The 23,515-nt window shown below is 37.9% G+C and overlaps 1 protein-coding gene and 1 pseudogene across 1 annotated transcript in view; one reads left to right on the forward strand and one right to left on the reverse strand.

The window, feature by feature from the left end:
* Nucleotides 1-2,405: 2,405 nt before the first annotated feature.
* Nucleotides 2,406-2,524, reverse strand: LOC126014854 (uncharacterized; annotated as a pseudogene).
* An 11,471-nt stretch (nt 2,525-13,995) lies between these two features.
* Nucleotides 13,996-23,515, forward strand: part of FILIP1 (filamin A interacting protein 1) — a 141,669-nt gene continuing 132,149 nt past the window's right edge. Inside the window, 1 exon segment of the mRNA XM_049776816.1 lies at nt 13,996-14,271. Within this exon segment, the coding sequence (XP_049632773.1) occupies nt 13,996-14,271 (276 nt within the window).

The raw sequence follows: 23,515 nt of genomic DNA on the forward strand, positions 1-23,515 counted from the left end.
TAAAATTAACACACAAAAATCAATGGCCTTTCTATACACCAATAGTAATAAGGATGAAATGGACATTAAGAAAACAACCCCATTCACAATAGTGCCACACAAACTCAAATATCTTGTAATCAACTTGGCTAAATATGTGAAGGACCTATAGAAGGAAAACTATAAAACTCTGGTCCAAGAAATAAGAGAGGACACACGGAAATGGAAACACATACCCTGCTCATGGATTGGCAGGATTAACATCATCAAAATGGCAATACTCCCCAAGGCATTATACAGATTTAATGCCATCCCTCTAAAGATACCCATGACATTCTTCAAAGAAGTGGATCAGACACTTTTGAAATTCATTTGGAACAATAAACACCCTCGAATAGCTAAAGCAATCATTGGGAAAAAGAATATGGGAGGAATTACTTTCCCCAACTTTAAACTCTACTACAAAGCAACAGTTATCAAAACAGCATGGTATTGGAATAAGGATAGGTCCTCAGATCAGTGGAATAGGCTTGAATACTAAGAAAATGTTCCCCAGACATACAATCACCTAATTTTTGATAAAGGAGCAGGAAATCCTAAATGGAGCAGGGAAAGCCTCTTCAACAAGTGGTGTTGGCACAATTGGATAGCCACTTGCAAAAAATTGAACTTAGACCCCCAGCTAACATCGTGTACGAAGGTAAAATCCAAATGGATTAAAGACCTCGATATCAGCCCCAAAACCATAAGATACATAGAACAGCACATAGGCAAAACACTCCAGGACATTACAGGCATCTTCAAGGAGGAAACTGCACTCTCCAAGCAAGTGAAAGCAGAGATTAACAGATGGGAATATATTAAGCTGAGAAGCCTCTGCACCTCAAAGGAAATTGTGCCCAGGATACAAGAGCCATCCACTGAGTGGGAGAAACTATTCACCCAATACCCATCAGATAAGGGGCTAATCTCCAAAATATACAAGGCACTGACAGAACTTTACAAGTAAAAAACATCTAACCCCATCAAAAAATGGGGAGAAGAAATGAACAGACACTTTGACAAAGAAGAAATACACATGGCCAAAAGACACATGAAAAAAATGTTCCACATCACTAATCACCAGGGAGATGCAAATCAAAACAATGATGAGATACCACCTCACACTCCAGAGAATGGCACACATCACAAAGAATGAGAATAAACAGTGTTGGCGGGGATGTGGAGAGAAAGGAACTCTTATCCACTGCTGGTGGGAATGCCGTCTAGTTCAACCTTTATGGAAAGCGATATGGAGATTCCTCCAAAAACTGGAAATCGAGCTCCCATACGATCCAGCTATACCACTTCTAGGAATATACCCTAGGAACACAAAAATACAACACAAAAATCCCTTCCTTAAACCTATATTCATTGCAGCACTATTTACCATAGCAAGACTCTGGAAACAACCAAGATGCCCTTCAACCGACGAATGGCTAAAGAAACTGTGGTACATATACACAATGGAATATTATGCAGCTGTCAGGAGAGATGAAGTCATGAAATTTTTCTATACATGGATGTACACGGAATCTATTATGCTGAGTGAAATAAGTCAGAGAGAGAGAGAAAAACGCAGAATGGTCTCACTTATCTATGGGTTTTAAGAAAAATGAAAGACACCCTTGTAATAATAATTTTCAGACACAAAAGAGAAAAGAGCTGGAAATTCCAGCTCACCTCAGGAAGCTCACCACAAATAGTGATGAGTTTAGTTAGGGAAATAACTACATTTTGAACTGTCCTAATAACGAGAATGTATTAGAAAAATGGAGAGCCTGTCTAGAGTACAGGCGGGAGTCAGGTGGGGAGGAGGGAGACTTGGGACATTGGTGATGGGAATGTTGCACTGGTGATGGGTGGTGTTCTTTACATGACTGAAACCCAAACACAATCATGTATGTAATTAAGGTGTTTAAATAAATTAAAAAAAATAATTATTACCTTCTTTTTCGTTTTCCATATTTTTGTGGGATGGGAACCTTCTCAGTTGAGTTCATGGCTAACTCCTGTTCCTATACTCAAGGATTACTCCTGGCAGAGCTCAAGGTCCCAGGTTGTGTAAAGGAAAGCACTCTGCTACGGGAACAAAACTTTCATTTGTGAGAAGTATCTGAATAATACCAAACTGTAATGTAGCCTTAGAAGTTTTGCTGGTGGTAGGAATAGGAAATATTTGTGTAATATTATTGCCTGATGGATATGGGTGGAACTGGAAATGGATGAAGAGAGAACCGGAGATTAAAAAAAATAATTTTGGAATAAGATTTTATCTTTCTTTTTCATACTTTAGTCAATAAATTCCAGGAAAGGTGTGGGTAACTAATTATTATAAAAGGAAAAGTTCAATATACTTCATGAACTTTTAGGAAATTTTCAAAAAAATTGTCCTCTTATGCCTTTAAGAGCCAGCCATGTGCTCAGAACAGTCTTCCTAAAAGGAGACAGAGCTGTGTCCCACCCATTGAAGCAAAGCACAAATGGACAAGGAAGGTATAGGCAAATACCATTTTAGGATAAGTTGTAAAGAGAAAAATTTCTGCCCCTATTAACATGGATTTTATTTTATTTACTCAAAAATACTTTATTGGGGCTGAGTGGTAGCACAGCAGTAGGGTGTTTGCCTTGTATGTGGCTGACCCAGGACAGACATGGGTTCCATCCTCGGCATCTCATATGGTCCCTAGCCAGGAGCAATTTCTGAGCCCAGAGCCAGGGTTAACCCCTGTGTGTCCCTAGATATGCCCTCCAAAAAAACCCCTCAAAACAAAACATTATTTGTTGTTTTTGTCTGTTTTTGTTGGCCTTCACACAATTGAGCTTAGGGCTCACTCCTGGCTTTGTTCTCCAGGATCATTCCTGGTGGATCTTGGGGACCATATGAGGTGCCAAGGATTCAAAATGAGTTTGCTGTATGCAAACCACAGGTACCCTTAACATTCATCATATTAAAATTTTTGTTTTGGTTTTTTGGCCATAGATCAGGATTGCTCAAGGCTTACTTCTGGCTCTGCTCAGGGTACCATATGAGGTGCCAGGCATTGAACCTAGATTGGCTGCATGCAAGGCAAATGCCTTACATATTATACTATAACTTCAGCCACCCAACACCATCACCCCACCCCACATTAGCACTGATTTTAAAAGTTACTATCATAATATAAATCTTCATACAATTCTCTGTAGGGATTACTTCCTTTATCCCCCCAGTAATTTTATTTTTGTTTTATTTTGATTTGTTTTAAATAATCTTCTCTTCATTTTTATTTTATAGATTACATTCCCAAAGTCACTGATCAGTGACACTAGGGAGTTAGATGGCATAAAGATTTTATGGATCCTTTCAGAAAGCTTACTATCTACCTGTCCCAAAGCATCTACCATTAACAAGCTCACAGGGGCTTAAAGGCACTTGCAAGGAGCCTTTGTGTGATTGATGCCCTATCATTGCAGTCTCCTCTGAGCAGTTTCTAAATGTAGAACTGAGCACTGCCATATGTGGGTCTCCAAACCATCAAAATTTAATTATTTAAAAATTAAGCCCACAGATGGCCAAATGCCTGTCCTGGAGTCTGCATGATACTTCTAAAAGCTCAGTGGAAATTACTTTCTGCACTCGAATGAAATGTTTTCTGTTTCTCTGTCTGGAAGCTAATTCATTAGGTTTGTGATAGTCCCTGTTCAGATTTTGCTTCCTGCCATCATCTTCTTTTGAGCAGGTTGCCCCTTAGAAAGGTTAATTATTATTTATGTTTTCAACATCCCAAAATATTAATATTTGCTTACAAGGAGATTTTAAATTTAATTTTAGTTTTTCTATCAAGGCACCTTGGTTCACAAAATTTTTTATAATATTTTGGGCCTCATTCTTAGAGTTTTGTTGGTCTGCAGATTCACGCATATACTTCACTTTCTGACACTATATGTCAGAGGTCTACCTCTATTACCTCCTGTCTCCTTTTCTTTCCTTTTTTTGGGGGGGGGGGGAGGTTTCTTGGTTTTTGGGCTACAACTGGTGACTCTCAGGGGTTACTACTGGCTATACTATCAGAAATCTCGCTCCTGGCTTGGGGGACCATATGGGACTCCAAGGTATCGAACTGCAGTCCGTCCTAGGTTAGCCACATGCAAGGCAAGCACCCTACTGCTGTGCCACCACTTCTGCCCCCTGTCTGTTTTCTTATCTCCCCTTTGACTTCTTTTTTGTTGTTGTTTTTGTCATTTCTATAATCTAAGTTTCTTCTGTTTGTGAGCTACCTTAATCTATCCTGTTATCTATATACCACAGATATGAGATCATTGGGAAATTTTTTAAATGATTTATCATTTTACTCTTTACCAGATGAATGCTTCTAGAAAACTAGTTTTAATTAGCAGCCTACTTTTATTGTTTTGTTTTACAAGAATGTCTATAAAATAAGACACATGACTATATTTCTCCAAATCTTGGCTTCAAATACAAAACCCCCCACTACTTTGTAAGCATTTGCAACTATTTCTAGATCATATGATTTATAGGGTGTTATCCTTCTAATTTTTCTAATTAGAAGGTTTATCCTTCTAATTTGCCCATGTTTATGTAATTATAAGAAAGCCATAATATGTAGGGATATGAAATTAGTTCTGGCTTTAAATTCTAGCACTTTCTAATTACTTAAGCTGTAAATTTAGGAAATAATATTTACTCTATTTAAAACCAACTGAATTTGAGTAGGAGAGAGTATAGCGAGTATGGTACTTGCCTTGCCATATGGCTGGCCTGAATTCAATTTCCAGTACTCCATGGAGTGCATCAAACAAGCCAGTATGCAACTGCCAGGCATGATTCCTGAGCAAGAAGACAAGAGTAATTCCTGGCTACCAAAACCCAAACAGAAAAATAAAATAAAATTTAAATATATAATAAAAACTAATTGGCCCCAAAACAGTGGCCCCAAAACCCAAACAGAAAAATAAAATAAAATTTATATATATAAATATATATTTAATATATATTATATATAAATATATATTATATATATAATAAAAACTAATTGGGCTTTGTAAATTGGAAGATAATACTTCATAGGGATAATACAAACATTAATTTAAAACATACATGTTTTTTTAGATGTTTTCTGTACCTTACATTGGGGTGTCCTAATTTTATCTTTAGCTGCTGTTACTCTGCTAAGGTTTTCTATTGAGTTTTTCCTTCACATAACAAATTTATTAGTCCTGTCCTCTCTTTTTCTAGTTTTATTACATTCTTTTGTTTATTTATTTATTTATTTTTGGGCCACAAATGGCAATGTTCAAGGATTACTCCTGGCTCTGCACTCAGAAATCACTCTTGACAGGCTGGGGGGACCATATGGTATGCTGGGCATCAACATAGGTGGGCCCCATACCAGGCAAACACTTTACCTACTATGCTATCACATTGGCCCCTGGTTTTCTTTTGTTATAATGGGTTTTTGTGCCATTGTTTTTTTGGTTTTTTTTTTTTTTTGGAGCTCATTAAATATCCTTATATTGCTGGAATTTTGTTTGAGACTTCAGGCCTACTATATTTCTTCACTAAATGTGATGGGGTTTTGCATTGCTTTCTTTATGCCTATTATTGCCTGGGAGTAAGTCTTTCCAATGCACTGTCAGCATCCAATGCCCTTCCTCCACTGACAGGGTTGTCTCTGGGGGAACTTGGTGAGTGGTGGTCTCTTTCCCTTCCTATCTGATTTGCTGTGCAATTGTATAAATTATCAGACTTGTTTCAGGAATACTCTAGATGGCTTGAATCTGCTGCTCTGAAGTCAGGGTTTTATTAATTTCTTGCTACTACAGAGCTACCTTTGTGAGGTGGTGGTGATGAGCAGTAGGTCTAAGTTACTATTACCCCAGGGTACATAGGGATAACCAAGCTGTCCCCAGAGTGAGTTCAGTGCAGAGGACCAAGGCATAGTTCTTATGGCCTATGTAGAGGAAGATTATCTTTTGTACATACAGTCTCTAGCTTCAGAAAAATGCTGCTTTTCTGATGGGTGGGTGGGACAAGGGTTCACTTCATCAGCTCAGATCATGACAGCCTCCCTCTAGCTGTTCCTGGGCATACTGGGTCAAATCTACAAATATGCAGCTTTTCTAAAAGCTGCTGTAGAGCAGGGGTCTCAAACTCATGGCCTGCGAGCCATTTGCGGCCCTCCGTACCACATTTTGTGGCCCGCGGCCAGCCTTCAAATATCGCATTATTCGTGATCATTTGCTTACCAAATAGTCGCAATAAAAATTGCATTAGTAAGAAAAAAATCGCATTAAACATTCACATACCCTGAGCAGTTCTGTTCGGGGTATGCAAATGTTTAGTGAGTTTTTTTACGATTTTTTTCTTACTAATGCGATTTTTTTATTGTGAATATTTGGTAAGCGAATAATTGCGAATACTTTGTGCCTAGCGCAGACATAATTTCCTCTGCTCCTGCCCGCTGTCCCTTACATTATCGGAGGCCTAAGGGAGAGAAGGGGGAGAAGTTTATTACAGAATTAGATTTTGTCATACCTTCATCATGACTTCATCAAAGCCTGCAGTGAAGAGAAAGATTGATGACGAGCACAGACAATTTCAGGAAAAGTGGGAGATGCAGTATTTTTTTGTTGAGCACAGGGGCATCCCCACATGTCTTATTTCTCAGAGAAAGTTGCAGTGCACAAGGAATACAACTTGAAATGCCATTATTCAACTAAACATGCTGAGGAATGTGCAAAATATCAAGGAAATGAGAGAGCCAAGCGGGTTGCCAGTCTTAAAGCATGTCTAATGAGGCAACAAAATTTCTTTAAGAAAGCAACCAAAGACAATGTTGCATCAGTCAAAGCTAGTTACATGGTTAGTGAGGTGATTACTAAGGCACGGTAACCATTCACAGAAGGAGAGTTTGTTGAAAAATGCATGTTACAGGCTGCAAGTATTATCTGCCTGGAAAAGAAAGGTCAGTTTAGCAAAATCAGCCTTTCTGCCAACACTGTGACAGAGTGCATTTCTGATATGTCAAGTGACATTTATCATCAACTGTGTGAGAAAGCCAAATGTTTTGATGCATACTCAGTTGCTCTTGATGAGGGCACAGATATAACAGACACTGCACAGCTCACAATTTATGTCCATGGTGTTGATTGCAATTTTGAATTGACAGAGGAGCTGTTCACAATAATTCCAATGCATGGCCAGACCACCGCTAATGAGATATTTTGTCATCTGTGTGATGCCATTGAGAGTGCAGATTTAAAAGAAAAAGAGAAAAAAAAAAAGAAAAGAGAATGCAGATTTGCTGTGGAAGAGGTTTGCTGGAATAATAACCGATGGAGCGCCATGGATGACAGGGAGGAAAAATGGACTGGTGGCACTTGTTCAAAAAAAAACTTGAAGAGGAGGGTGTAGAGAAGGTCAATGCTCTTCACTGCATTATCCATCAGCAGGCCATTTGCAGTAAATGCCTGCCTGTGACAATATGATGTCTGTTGTTGTGAAATGCATCAACCAAATCAGATCCAGGGTCTTAAAGCACAGGAGGTTCCATGCTTTTTTAGAGGAAATGGAGTCAGAATAATGAGATGATGAGATGTGCTCTATTTCACAGAGGTACATTGGCTCAGCAGGGGAAATGTCTTGAAAAGATTTTTTGAGTTGAGAGAAGAAGTGAAAGCCTTCATGGAGAAGAATGGGAATGCTGTTTCTGAGTTGAGTGATCACAAATGGTTCATGGACTTAGCTTTTCTTGTTGACATCACACATAAGCTAAATGTACTAAACAAGATGTTACAAGGCCTGGGGCAGCTTATCAGTGCTGCCTATGACAATGTGAGAGCATTCTCCACAAAACTTGTGTTATGGAAATTCCAGCTCTCTCAGACCAACCTTTGCCATTTCCCAGCATGCAAGGAAATTGTGGATGCAGGCATATCATTCAGTGGTGAGAAATATGTTGATGCTATTTTTAAGCTAGAGAAGGAATTTGATCACAGATTTTCAGACTTCAAAAAGCACAGAGCCACTTTCCAAATTTTTGTGGACCCCTTTTCCTTTGATGTACAAGATGCCCCTCCTGTGCTTCAAATGGAGCTCATTGACCTGCAATGCAACTCTGAGCTCAAAGCCAAGTTCAGGGAGATTAGTGGAAAAGCAGACATTCATGGGCAATTTTTGAGAGAATTGCCCCCCAGCTTCCCTGAGCTTTCCCGAATGTTCAAGCACACCATGTGCCTTTTTGGGAGCACATATTTGTGTGAAAAGTTATTCTCCACATTAAACTTCAATAAGTCAAAGTACAGGTCTAGGCTTAATGATATCATCTTCAAGCCATACTGAGGGTCTCAACTGCTTCCTCTCTAAAGCCAAATGTTGTTCAGATTTGTGAGAAGAAGCGCTGTCAAGTCTCTGGCAGCAAGGAATAGGCAAAAGATGCATGTTCAGAAGAACTGTTCATGATCTTCACTCAATGTTCTATTCATGTTCAGAAGAAATAATTAAAACTGTTAATAATGACGTTTGAGAACTTTTTTTTTTGTGAAATCCCTTATGCGGCCCTGCCTCACCCCGATTTTGCCTCATGCGGCCCCCAGGTAAATTGAATTTGAGACCCCTGCTGTAGAGAAAATGGTAGCATGTGTGGGGCTGGAGTACAAGGGAGTAGGGTGCTCGCCTTGCGTGCCAGCATTCCTTATTGTAGCCCAAACACTGGCAGGAGTAATTTTTAAGTGAAAAACCAGGAGTAATAATTCCTGAGCACCACCAGGTGTAAAACCCCAAATTAAAATTTATTTTGTACTTTGTAAAAACAATAAAAATATTTGAGAGAACACAGGGGTTAAACTACTTGTTTTGCATTCAGCCAACTACCAGTTCAATTTATATTTACATTTAAATTCAATTTAATTCAAATTTAATTCAAATTAAATTAAATTTAAATTCAGTTTAAATTTAAATTTTTTGCAGCAGCAATACACACAGCCCCTTCCAGCACTATTAGGAATAATTCTTGAGCATGCATTCCAAGCCCTCCCAAAATTTTAAAATATTTTATGGTTCAGTGAGAGCTATGGAGGGGCTGACTTTGTATGCTACAAACATTAACATGTAAGCATGTTACTTTAAACATAAGTAAATTGCAAAATAAGAAAATATGAGAGCACTTATTTTAAGGCAGACTGTATATATCACTAAATTTGGTACATGAAATTTTATTATTCTATGGACATTTTCTCTCTATAAAATTTTCTCTCTATAAAATAGAATATAAAGGAGATCACACAGATTAGCAAGCTTTTCTTTCTTGCACAGGCCAACTCTAGTACAATTTCATATAGTCTCTTGAGATCTGCCAGATCTGCCAGGAATGATCCTTGAGCAAAGAGCCAAGAATAAAGCCCCAAGCATTGAATATAAGTTGCCTACTCCCTCAAAATAAAAACAAAGAAGAAAAAAAAGAATATAAAAAATACATCATTTAATGTTTACAAAGTAGACTTTGTTGATAGGTATTTGGTTATAATTTATTAAGAAATTAAATTTTTTCTCCCTCCGTTTGTTGTAATTTTTTTCTAAAACATTTCTTAATTACAACATATTACTCTTTGTATTTTTGATATACAGTAGACATTACTTGTCTTATCACAAAAGACTAAAATCCATGTACACATGTCATAGGAAAAACTATTAATGCAAAATTTTAGTATTACAGTGGAAGATATTTGTTAAGACAAAATTACTATCACAAGTCTAGCACATGAGACGTTTCACCTGCCAGAATGAATTTAATGTAGAAAAGAAAAGAATTCAATCAGGCCATTTTGCAATATGAGGGCTTTCTTAGGTAAAATTTTAATTATGATTAATTAATTATAATTTATGCAAATAATATAATATAATTATGTTACTGTATTATAAGCTATTAATACTAATAATCAAATTAGTCATAAATATTATATTGAACTATTATAGAAATAAATGAATATAGAATGTTACTAATGGTCACATATTCTGTATGTTTGCAAATACTATAGGTCGACCGAATATATGAAGCATAATTATGCATTTTTTCTATTTTAGGAATTACATAATGCTGAGAATTAAAATGCTGTTTATGATTAAGGCCATGTATGATTAATTTAAAACCACCACTTCAATTCATTCTTCTTTGAGAAATATTGTCTGAAATTTCTACTAATGTTTGATTTGAACTGAAGTTGTCAACTAAGTAACTGATGGACCAGTCAGTGAACTTTAAGATCTTATAGAGAAATTTTTTATAATAATTTTTTATTTAAGCATAATGTTCATAAACATGTACATAATTGGGTTTTAGCCATAAAATTCATGCCCCCCTTTACCAATGCAACTTTCCCACAACCATTGTAGCCCATTTTCATTTTCAACCTACCCTCACCCCTTGCCTGTCTTCAAGACAGGCATTGTATTTCTCTTTCTATTATTGTCATGGTAGCTGTTAGTTAATTATTTCTCTAGCTGCACTTATCACTCTTTGTGATAAGCTTGTTATCATGGGCTGGTCTTTTCAGCCCTCATCTATTTTCTTTGGGTGTTATTATTCTGTCTTTTATTTTTCTTAAATCCTATAGGTGAGTGAGATTATTTGGTGCTTATCCCTCTCTTTCTGACTTATTTCACTCAACATAATAGTCTTCAAGTCTATTCATATATAAGCCAATTACGTGACTTATTTTTTTCTAACAGCTGCATATTATCCCCTTGTGTCTCTTAATGAGTGCACTTAATCCATTGACTTCGGGAAAGATAATTGGCATGGGATTTAGTGTCATTTTACATAGGCGTTTGGTGTGTCTATTGGTATGTCTTTTTGGGGGGCACACGCAGTGATGCTTAGGGGTTACTCCTGGCTATGCGCTCAGAAATAGCTCCTGGCTTGGGCACCATATGGGAAACTGGGGGATCGAACCACGGTCTGTCTTATGTCAGAAGCATGCAAGGCAAATGCCTTACTGCTGCACCACCACTTGGGTCCCATGTCTGTCTTTTCTTAAAGTAGAGCTTTCAGTTTTTCATTTAAGTCTGGTTCTGAGTCTATAAAGTTTCCTATCTTTTATTTATCTGTGAAATTATGTATATATACTTCCTTCAAACCTGAATGTGAGTCTGGTTGGGTGCAGTGCAGAAGCATTCATTTTGTTGAGTTTTGTCACTATGTTTCATCACTGCCTTCTGGCCTTAGGGTTTCTTGTGATAGATCTGCTGTAAATCTTTTTTTTAATTTTTTTATTTTGAATTATGAGAACAAAAGATGCAAAGAAAGAGGACAAGGTAAAGTTACAGTGGAAGGACAATCAGCCATAACATAATTCTCAGAAGTCCCCTTGCTGATATCTTAACTTTGAACTTTCAGCCAAAGAACATTAAGATAAATAAAACAGAATCCATGTACAATTACTTTGTCCCTCAAGTCCCCAGATTGTAGCACATTGTAATATTTCTTAACAGCACACAAGGCAATCTAAAGCCATAAAACTTATTTAACTCCTTAAACATTAGAGGCATAGTATATTTTACATTTCCATGTACATGCATATTAGCTTAAGTTAACTTCAAATTTTAAGTGGGTGCATTTAACCTCAAATTTTAAGTGGGTGCATTTTAAGGATTAGAGTCAAAGGAGCACAGTAAAAACGGTGTTAGAGTGGCAATTGTTGTTTGCATAGGCCCACCAAAATATGAGAGGCATGGTAAGGAATAACCTTGGCTTAATTACAAAGAGATCCTACCCCTGAAGTTTCCTGGCATAAGACCAACTCTAGGCTTCAGGCTTAAGACCAACTCTAGGTTTCAGGCTTAAGACCAACTCTAGGCTTCAGGCTTTTCTTTTAAGACCAACTCTAGGCTTCAAGCTGTAAATCTTAAGGATGCTTGTTTGAATGTAATTTCCCTTATTGACCTTGCTGCTTTGAGTATTCTATCCCTATCTGTGGGATTCATCATTGTGACTAGGATGTGTCTTGGGGTGAATTACTTTGAGTCTTTTAGTTGGTACTATTTGGGCATGCAGGATTTGTTTGTATGCAGTCTTTAGCTCTGGGAGTTTCTCTGCAATGATGTCTTTGACTGTTTATTCTTCCTGAGTATTTTCTTCCTGGTTCTTTGGGAATCCAATGATTCTTATGTTATTTCTGTCGAGTTTATCAAAGATTTGTGTTTTTATCTGTTCACATACTTTGAGGATTTTTTTCTATTTTTTGAACATTTGCTTTAAGGCTCTTTTTCCAATCTTTTCTGTTGTATAGAGTTGTCATGAATCTCATCTTCCAGCTTACTTATTCTGCCTTAGCTGCTGTTACTCTGTTAGAGAGGCTTTCCAATGAGATTTTCATTTTATTTACTGAGTTTTTTAGTCCCATCATTTCAATTTGGAGTTTCTTATTTCTATCTTCATATTCTCTTGATTCTTATTTGTGGTTCATTCAACTTGATCCATATTTCTTCTCTGAATTCCTTATCTGAGAGTCTAAGTAGGTGGTTGGCACTTTTTGGGTCATCAGAGCTTCCATTTTCATTTTCTATGCATGGTATTGACCTGCATTGTCTCCCTGTTGTCACGCTGTACTGTGTTGTTTTCTACAAGTTGTGCTGGGTTTAGACTAGAAGATGTGAGTGGCCATAAAACAGAGCCGCTGTACTCCTTTTGCTCCACCCTGTGTGGGCAGAGAAGCCTACCTCTGGTGACATGCATAAGCTGTTATGGCTGCGGTGGTTCTCGTCTCCAAATGGAGCTCAGCAGGGCAAGTGAAAACCGTTTCTGATTACTTGAATTCACATATGTGGTGTAAAGGGTCATACTTTGAAAAGGACTTGTGTTTAGTTGAGAAATGTAATAGGTCAGAGCTAATTTTATTTATTTATTTTTAATTTGGGCCACACCCAGCAGCACTTATGGGTTACTCCTGGCTCTGTGCTCAGAAATTGCTTCTGGCAAGCACGAGGGACTATAGGGGATGCCAGAATTTGAACAAATGTCAGTCCTGGGTTTGCCCTTGCAAGGCAAATGCCCTACTGCTGTGCTATCCCTCCGGCCCCTATTTATTTTATTTTATTTTTTAGAACTAATTTTATAACTCTTTCATCACATCCTTTTGAAAGAGGGGTGTCAGGGAAATTTAACTCATTCCAATATTCTTTTCCATATCCTGTCTTAAGCATATTACAAAAACTCATTTAATAAGTTGCTAAACATTCTTATAAAGAGCACTAGAATTAAAAGCATTGATTATGTAGTGCAAGTCCAGAACATTCAGTTCGTTTGCTTTAGACTTCTGTAAACAAAAACACTAGAACAGTTTTGCAGACATCTTTAAATAAAAAATAAATTGCTAAATCTTTCTTATAATGAGCACTATAATGATAGTTAGATTTAGTTTAGTTTAGAGTACTGAACACTGTCATGTGAATCCAGGGCATCCAAGTTCTTTCTCCATACACTTGTGAACATAGACATTATTTGAGACATAATTTGAAAATAAACTAGTACCACATTCTTATAATGAGCACTGTAATGAGAGCCCATTGCATCCAAATTTCTTCTCCATGGATTTCTGTGGACAAAATAATTAAAATATTGTTGCAGACATCTCTTAAAAGGCAATTAGATTATCCAGTTTTGTTTTGTGGGCACAGAGACGTGCTCAGGGGTCAATCCTGGCTCAGTACTTAGGGTCATTTCTGGTAGCATTCTGGCACTGAATTAGAGCTGACCACATGCAGGGCAAATATCTTAACTTGGGTTAAGGTTTACTCTCTCTAGGCCTTTTTAAAACAACTTAATGACAATTTATTAAGCTATAAAGAAGCTAACTGGTAATGATCAATCAGCTTTTCTTTGTAGATAGTTTTGTAAAGCTGCTCTGTGTTTTTAAATATGCCAAAATAGTGTCAATGATGGTAAAAAAAATCTTTTTCTCATGTGATTGCAGGTGGGAATGAGATCCCGAAACCAAGGTGGTGAAAATTTATCCAAAGGGCATATCTCCTGCCCTAAGTCCTCCATCATTAGTAATGAGGAAGATAAAAATCTTTCAGAAGATGCAAAAAAGAAGTACAAATCAAATAGGAAAGAAGATGATGCCATACCCTCAGGAACTGTTAAACGACACCTCAAGCTATCTGGAGAGAGAGAAGAAAAAAATAAGAAAACCTTGGAATTATCCAAAGAAGACCTTCTCCAGCTACTCAGTATAATGGAAGGAGAGTTGCAGGTAGAGTAATAATTTTCTGAACTATTAATAGTGGGTATAATTCTTATATTATAAAGTGTATTGGAAGCAAACGATTGAAAAGATATGGGTCTGGAAGCAAATGCCTATGTAGGAAATAATCCACATACATATAAGGGAATAAAACAAGGTCAGGAACTTCTACATGCAAGCTTCCCTCTCCTAAGAAGCAGATAGCTCAGTGTTCGAAAACCAATACCACAAGTGGGTTTTTCCTGAGATCCAGGGTCTTTATTGTGAAGCCCAAGACCACACTCTGGGGTGGAGAACAAGTAGTTGAAAAACTAATCCACCGGGTGCATTCTTCCAAAGGTGCTTCAGACTAATAATTAACAAGCATATCCAGAATAGGACGGAAACTGGTTAACTCAACATCTCCCCTTTTATCTTAGAAAATGCAGAAATATGAGATAAAACAAAATAATTCACATTCCAAGTGATGGATGCCTCTACATAAAATATGAATGGGATGGCAATATTTTGCATAGGTGCAGCAAGATGGAAAAATAGAAAGTAAAACTTTTGGCCTAAAAACACGGTGCCCTTTCATGGTGAGGTGAAACGAGAAGGCACTCCACATCATGACTTCAATGTAGGACATGCAGATTCCAGAATCTTTAATACAGAAACATGAGACCAACAACAGAGACTGTGTGATAAGTGTGTTGGCGCTACAGACAATGTCTTGGAGCGAACGATAACTTTCCTGAGACCTAGAGCTGGTCTTATGCCAGGAAACTTCAGGGGTAGGATCTCTTTGTATTTAGGCCAAGGTTATTCCTTTCCATGCCTCTCATATTTTGGTGGGCCTATGCAAACAACAATTGCCACTCTAACACCGTTTTTACTGTGCTCCTTTGACTCTAATCCTTAAAATGCACCCACTTAAAATTTGAGGTTAACTTAAGCTAATATGCATGTACATGGAAATGTAAAAAATACTATGCCTGTAATGTTTAAGGAGTTACGTAAGTTTGATGGCTTTAGATTGCCTTGTGTGCTGTAAGAAATATTATAATGTGCTACAATCTGGGGACTTGAGGGACAAAGTAATTGCACATGGATTCTGTTTTATTTATCTTAACTTTCTTTGGTGAAAGTTCAAAGTTAAGATATCAGCAAGGGGACTTCTTCTGATAATTATGTTATGGGTGATTGTCCTTCCACTGTAACTTTACCTTATCCTCTTTCTTTGCATCCTTTGTTCTCATAATTCAAAATAAAAAAATTATAAAAAAAAACAAACACGGTGTCCCTAACCATGAAGTATAGCACTAGAATACCAACTACAGGCTCCAAGCATATTAATTTGTCTAACCCCAAAGTCTTTCTTCATGATCCCTGAAAACGTTCTCCTCAATTACAGTTGTTACCACCAGGCTTCAGTAATTAGAGATCTTGGTGTTAGTATATATGATGTGTTGAGTCAGGATGTCTTGAGGCATCTTCTGATATCATCTCACCATAGGTGGTAAGGCAGGGAAATTTGCCTTCAAAGCAAGTCATTGCTAATTTTCAAGTTGTAGCCAGGATAGCATATGATCCACTATGGGGCAAGTAGTTGCCAAGGTAATTCTAGAGCTTGTCCTGTTAGAAGGCTGATTCCTGGTGTAGGTTTAGAAAACCATGCTAAATCCAAAAATAGAACTAAAGGTTCAGAGATGATTGGCCTATGTCTGAGTGACTGAAGACTAAGTCAAGTCACTATAGCAAATGTTCAGGGTGAAAAGCCCTCCTGTAACAAAACATTTGTTACCCATAATGGCTAATAGTTCATATATATATATATATATATATATTATTTTATTGCACACATGCAAAAAGGTCAGTGCCACAGGATACTATGGTGCCTAAGGGGAATATAATAACAAACCAAACAATCCCTACAATCTAGTTCTATCAAAAGCATAAAACTCAAAGGATATAATCTATACTCTCTACTATGAATTTCTATTAGCAAATCTGAGAAGGGGGAATTATATCTAAATGACGAAATACACAAGGAAGAATTATGCATATCAAGTAAATAAACCTAAGATATATACAAGTTTAAGTTTTTTGAAATGAAGGGAAATTTCTCCTGCGCCTGTCTGCCAGTTTTTCAGAATCCCGGAAGGTCTCAGAGGCCTAGGAAGGCACCCCCAAAAAACTGCATTATGAAGCTGCCCAGTGAGTAAATTCTGGCTGTGGGGGTCACTGTCCAATAAGCTGAGCTCTTTGGCTTGTGGAGGCTCTACCCTGCTGTGCCTTGTTCACTCTGAGGACTTCAAGAGAAACTTCTCCTGCACCTGTTTGCCTGTGTTTCTGAATCCCTGAAGGTCTCCTCAGAGGTCTAGGGAGTGCACCCCCAAAAAACTGCATTTTGATGCTGCTCAGTGAGTACATTCTGGCTGTGGGGGTTGCTGTCTAATAAGCTGAGCTCTCTGGTCTGCGGAAGCTCTGCCCTGCTGTGCCTTTATTCACTCTGAGGACTTCAAAGAAAACTTCTCCGGCGCCTGTCTGCCTGTGTTTCTGAATCCCTGAAGGTCTCCTCAGAGGCTTAGGGAGCGCATCCCAAAAAAACTGTCAACTAGAGGCAGCAGAAGAGTGGCTTCACTTCGCTTCGCAGCCGCGCACTCTTTCTAACCAATGAACCCCACCACAACACGCAGGAAAACCACACTATAAGCGTGACAATGGGAAAACCTCGCAGGCAAACACCATGCACAGAGAATGAAGATGAAAGCTCGGATGACCTAATAAATTCCAACCATCTGATTAACCTCTCGGATAAGGAACTTAAAATAGCAATATGGAAGATGTTTGAAGAACACAAAGAAAGCATAGATTGATCTGAACAGAACGCAAAGACAGAAAACAGAAAACTTCAAACTAAAATAACAGATCTGAAAACCATGGTAGCTCAACTGAAAACCTCAATGGATGGCCTCGCCAGCAGGGTATCAGCAGCTGAATAGAGAATCGGAGTACTGGAAGATGTGATGCAGAAAAACTGAAAACAATAGAAGAAATGGGAAAAGAATCTTAAGACAAACGAACAGGCAATGAAAAAAGTACTCAGGAAAGCGAACAGATGAAAATAGAAATCTTTGATAAACTCAACACAAAACAACATAAGAATTATTGGAGTCCCACAGACCCAGGTAGGAGATCTCCAGGAAGAACCAACTGTCAAAGATATCATCAAGAGATACTCCCAGAGTTAAAGACTACATGCAATCAAATTCTGCATGCCTGAAGAGTACCAGCTAAAAGAGACCCAAAGAAAAACACCCCAAGACACATCCTCGCTACAATGACAAATCCCACAGATAGAGATAGAATACTGAAAGCAGCAAGATCAAAAAGGGAAATTACATTCAAAGGAGCATCCCTAAGACTTACAGCAGACATGTCACAAGAAACTCTCAAGGCCAGAAGACAGTGGTGGTATATTGAGACAAGACTGAATGAAATGAATGTCTCACCAAGAATACTGCACCCAGCCCGACTCATGTTCAGGTTTGAAGGAAGGACACATAGCTTCATGGATAAACAACAGCTCAGAAACGTCACAGATGATAAACCAGCGTTAAAGGAAAAACTGACAGGTCTACTCTAAGTCAAGAGAGACCAACAAACACAGCAAACTTATCTACAAAGATGACATTAAATCCTATGACAATCATCTCCCTCAATGTCAATGGACTAAATTCATCAATTAAAAGACACAGAGTGGCAAAATGGGTCAAAAAGATGAATCCAACCTTCTGATGCCTACAAGAAACACATCTGAATAGTCAGAACAAACATAGACTCAAATTCAAAGGTTGCAGGAAAAATCATCCAAGCAAACAACACCCTCAAAAAACCTGGGGGTCATATTAATATCTGATGACACCTAATTTATACTCAGAAAAGTGGTAAGGGATAAAGATGGACACTATGTACTAATCAACGGATATGTGCAACAGGAAGAAATCAAACTATTAAACATATAGGCACCCAATGAGAGACCAGCAAATTATCTAAAACAATTACTGACAAATCTGAAAGAAAAAATCAATAATAACACAATAATTTTGGGACCTCAACAAGGCCCTATCATCACTTGATAGGTCAACCAGACTGAAACCCAACAAAAACATACTAGCCCTGAAAAGAGTAATGGAATGGAAGAAAGAGGACTAGTAGATATATATATAGGACACTCCACCTCAAAAAAACCTGGATACACATTCTTCTCCAATGTACATGGGTCATTCATTCTCCAGGGTAGACTACATGCTGACACATATAACATACCTCCATAAAATCAAGAGGATAGAAATCTTGCAGGCTACCTTTGCTGACCACAAGGCTCTGAAATTAGATGTGAACTACAAAGCCACACAGAAGAAAAACTTTAAGAATTGGAAATTAAAGAGCCTGCTACTGAACAACCAGTGGTTCCGAGATAAAATCAAAAAGGAAATCAAAACTTTCCTGGAAACAAATAATAATGAAGACACAAACTGCCAGAATCTTTGGGACACAGCAAAAGTGGTCCTGAGAGGAAAATTTATAGCTCACAAGCACACATCAGGAAGGAAGAAGGGGCATACTTGAATAACTTAATGACGCAGCTCAAAAAATTAGAAAATGACCAAAAAAAGGAACCAAAAATATGGAGACAGAAGGAAATAACAAAGCTGAAAGCAGAACTCAATGAAGTGGAAAACCAAAAAACAATCCAAAAGATTAGCGAAAGCAGAAGTTGGTTCTTTGAATAAATAAACAAGATTGATAGACCATTAGCAAAACTCACAAAGAAAGAGAGAGAGAGAGAAACCTGACAACCCATATTAGAAATGAAAAGGGGAGACCACGACAAATATTGCAGAGATCCAAAGGCTAATCAGAAACTACTTTGAGAAACTTTATGCTACTAAAAATGAGAACCTAGAAAAAATGGAAAAATTCTTGGACACTTATAACCTTCCACATTTAAGTAAGGAGGATGCAGCATATCTAAACGCCCCCATCACTACCGAAGAAATTGAAACTGTAATCAAACATCTGCCCAAAGAGAAAAGCCCAGGCCCAGATAGATTTCCTAATGAATTTTTTCAAATCTTTCAAGAGGAGCTACTACCAGGCCTAGCCAAGCTCTTCCATGAAATTGTAAAAACGAGAACACTCCCAAACAGCTTTTATGAAGCCAATATCACTTTGATACCAAAACCAGACAGAGATGCTGCCAAAAAAAGAAAATTACAGACCAATATCCCTGATGAATGCTGATGCAATGATCTTCAACAAAATCCTGGCAAATAGAATCCAATGCATCATCAAGAAGATCATACACTACGACCAAGTAGGTTTTATCCCAGGAATGCAAGGATGGTTTAACATCCATAAATCTATCAACATCATACACAACATCAACAAGAAGAAAAATAAAAATTACATAATTTTATCAATATATGCAGGGAAAGCATTTGATAAGGTCCAACATCCATTCTTGATCAAACCTCTCAGCAAGATGGGAATGAAAGGAACCTTTCTCAATCTTGTTGAAGCCATCTACCACAAGCCAATGGCAAATATTTGCCTCAATGGAGAAAAATTAAAAGCCTTTCCTCTAAATTCTGGTACAAGACAAGGCTGTCTGCTCTCACCACTCCTCTTCAACATAGTACTGGAAGTTCTTGCTATAGTGATCAGGCAAGAAAAAGATATTAAGGGAATTCAGATAGGAAAGGAAGAAGTCAAGCTCTCATTGTTTGCAAATGACATGATACTCTACTTAAAAAATCCTAAAGACTCTGCCAAAAAAGTTTTTAGAAACAATAGACTCATATAGCAAGGTGGCAGGCTACAATGTGAACACACAGATAAATGGCCTTTTTATACACCAATAATGATAGGGAAGAGAATAAAGTCAAGAAGGCAATCCCATTCACAATAGTGCCATACAAACTCAAATATCTTGGAGTCAACTTGACCAAACACGTGAAGGACCTATACAAAGAAAACTATAAAGCCGTGCTCCAAGAAATAAGAGAGGAATCATAAAAATGGAAACACATACCCTGCTCATGGATTGGCAGGATTAATATCATTAAAATGGCAATACTCCCCAAATCATTATACAGATTTAATTCGATCCCCTTAAAAATACCCATGACATTCTTCAAAGAACTGGATCAAACACTTAGGATGTTCATCTAGAAAAATAAACATCCTCAAATAGCTAAAACACTCCTAGGGAAAAGGAAAATGGGAGGCATTACTTTCCCCAACTTTAAACTGTACTACAAATCAATAGTTATCAAAACAGCATGGTATTGGAATAAAGACAGACCCTCAGATCAGTGTAATAGGCCTGAGTTCTCAGACAATGTTCCCCAGACATACAATTACCTAATTTTTGACAAAGGAGAAAGAAATCCTAAGTGGAGCAGGGAAAACTTCAACAAGTGGTACTGGCAGAACTGGTTAGCCACTTGCAAAAAAGCTAACATAAACCCCCTGCTAACATCATGTATGAAGGTAAAATCTAAATGGATTAAAGACCTTGATATCAGACCTGATACCATAAGGTATATAGAACAACACGTTGGTAAGACAGTCCATGACATCGAGACTAAAGGCATCTTCAAAGAGGACACTACACTTTACAATCATGTGGAAGCAGAGATCAATAGATGGGTATACATTAAACTGAGAAGCTTCTGCACCTCAAAAGAAATAGTGCCCAGGATACAAGTGCCCAGGATACAAGAGTCACCAAGTGGGAGAAACTATTCACCCAACACCCATCAGATAAGGGGCTAATATCCAAAATATACAGGGCACTGACAGAACTTTACAAAAAAAAATCTAATCTCATAAAAAAATGGGGAAAAGAAATGATCAGATGCTTTGATAAAAACGAAATACAAATGGCCAAAAGGCACATAAAAAAATGCTCCTCATCACTAATCATCAGGGAGATGCAAATCAAAACAATGATGAGATACCACCTCACACTACAGAGATTGGTGCACATCATAAGGAATGAGAACAATCAGTGCTGGCGGGGATGTGGAGAGAAAGAAACTCTAATCCACTGCTGGTGGGAATGCCGTCTAGTCCAACCTCTATTGAAAACGATATGGAGATTCCTCCAAAATCTGGAAATTGAGCTCCCATTTGACCCAGATATTCCACTTCTAGGGATATACCCTAAGAACACAATACAAAACCCCCTTCCTCACACCTATATTTATTGCAGCACTATTCACAATAGCCAGGCTCTGGAAACAACCAAGATGCCCTTCAACAGACGAATGGCTTAAGAAACTGTGCTACATATACACAATAGAATATTATGCAACCGTCAAGAGAGATGAAGTCATGAAATTTTCCTATACGTGGATGTACATGGATTCTATCATGCTGAGTGAAATAAGTCAGAGGGAGAGAGGGAGACGCAGAATAGTCTCACTCATCTATGTGTTTTAAGAAAAATAAAAGTCATTTTTGTAACAATCTTCAGAGACAATGAGAGGAGGGCTGAAACTTCCAGCTCACTTCATGAAGCTCACCACAAAGAGTGGTGAGTGCAGTTACAGAAATAACTACACAGAGAACTACCATAATCATGTCAATGAATGAGGGAACTGGAAAGCCTGTCTAGAGTACAGGTGTGGGTGAGGTGGATTGAGGGAGATTTGGGACATTGATAATGGGAATATTGCACTGGTGAATGGGGTATTCTTTACATGACTGAAACCTAGTCACAATCATATATGTAATTAAGATGTTTTAATAAAGAAAAAAGTTTCAAATAAAACATTTTTTTGAAATAGTCTAAGGAGAGAATAAATTCTGATCACAACTTCATCTGTTAACATGGTCTTGCTATACCACTCCTAGGAATATACCCTAGGAACACAAAAATACAATACAAAAACCCCTTCCTTACACCTATATTTATTGCAGCACTATTTACGATAGCAAGACTCTGGAAACAACCAAGATGCCCTTCAACCGACGAATGGCTAAAGAAACTGTGGTACATATACACAATGGAATATTATGCAGCTGTCAGGAGAGATGAAGTCATGAAATTTTCCTATACATGGATGTACACGGAATTTATTATGCTGAGTGAAATAAGTCAGAGAGAGAGAGAGAAAAACGCAGAATGGTCTCACTCATCTATGGGTTTTAAGAAAAATGAAAGACATTCTTGCAATAATAATTTTCAGACACAAAAGAGAAAAGAGCTGGAAGTTCCAGCTCACCACAGGAAGCTCACCACAAAGAGTGATGAGTTTAGTTAGAGAAATAACTACATTTTGAACTGTCCTAATAATGAGAATGTATGAGGGAAATGGAGAGCCTGTTTAGAGTACAGGCGGGGGTCGGGTGGGGAGGAGGGAGACTTGGGACATTGGTGATGGGAATGTTGCACTGGTGATGGGTGGTGTTCTTTACATGACTGAAACCCAAACACAATCATGTATGTAATCAAGGTGTTTAAATAAAAAAATGACTCACAGCAGTTATGGGTTAGGAAATGTCCTAGAGCACAGGTTCTCTAAAAAGCCAAAACCAATTGTGGGCAATAGTTCATGGTGAATGAAACTGAAAATTGGTGACCACTGAGAACACATCAGTGGTCGCAGAGGTGAAATCTTTTTTCTGGGGTGGAGACAGGAGTCAGGCGTGGAGGTGGATGTTCTTGAGGAGTTAAGAACTGAGAGTAAAAAAGAGTAACGGGATAAATAATAAGTCAAGGGTGAGAGATTAAAAGAAAATAAAACAAAAGAAAAGGATTTGTAAAGTGGAGATTTGGAGGTGGGGGGAAGAATGGTCTATGTATAGCAGAATATAGGGCTATATACAACATAGACAGACATTACATACAATACAACGACCATTAAACAGACATAGAGTTGGCCACAATACATACACTCACACACACACAGATGGACTAAACGGATTGATCCATAGGTTGCAGCTGAAAAACTGACTCAGTTGTAAGGGTAAAAGTGCTTCAAAATATAAAGCCAGGGGCTGGAGTGATAGCATAGTGTCAGGGTGTTTGCCTTGCATGCAGCCAAACTGAGAAGGACCCAGGTTTGATTCCTGGCATCCCATGTGGTCCCCCCAGCCTGCCAGGAGTGATTTCTGAAAGCAGAGTAAGGAGGAACCTCTGAGCGCCATTGGGTGTGACCCCCCAAAAACAAAACAAACAAACAAACAAAATATAAAG

Source organism: Suncus etruscus, chromosome 7 (genome assembly GCF_024139225.1).
Source record: "Suncus etruscus isolate mSunEtr1 chromosome 7, mSunEtr1.pri.cur, whole genome shotgun sequence".
In the NCBI taxonomy this organism is placed as follows: Eukaryota; Metazoa; Chordata; class Mammalia; order Eulipotyphla; family Soricidae; genus Suncus; species Suncus etruscus.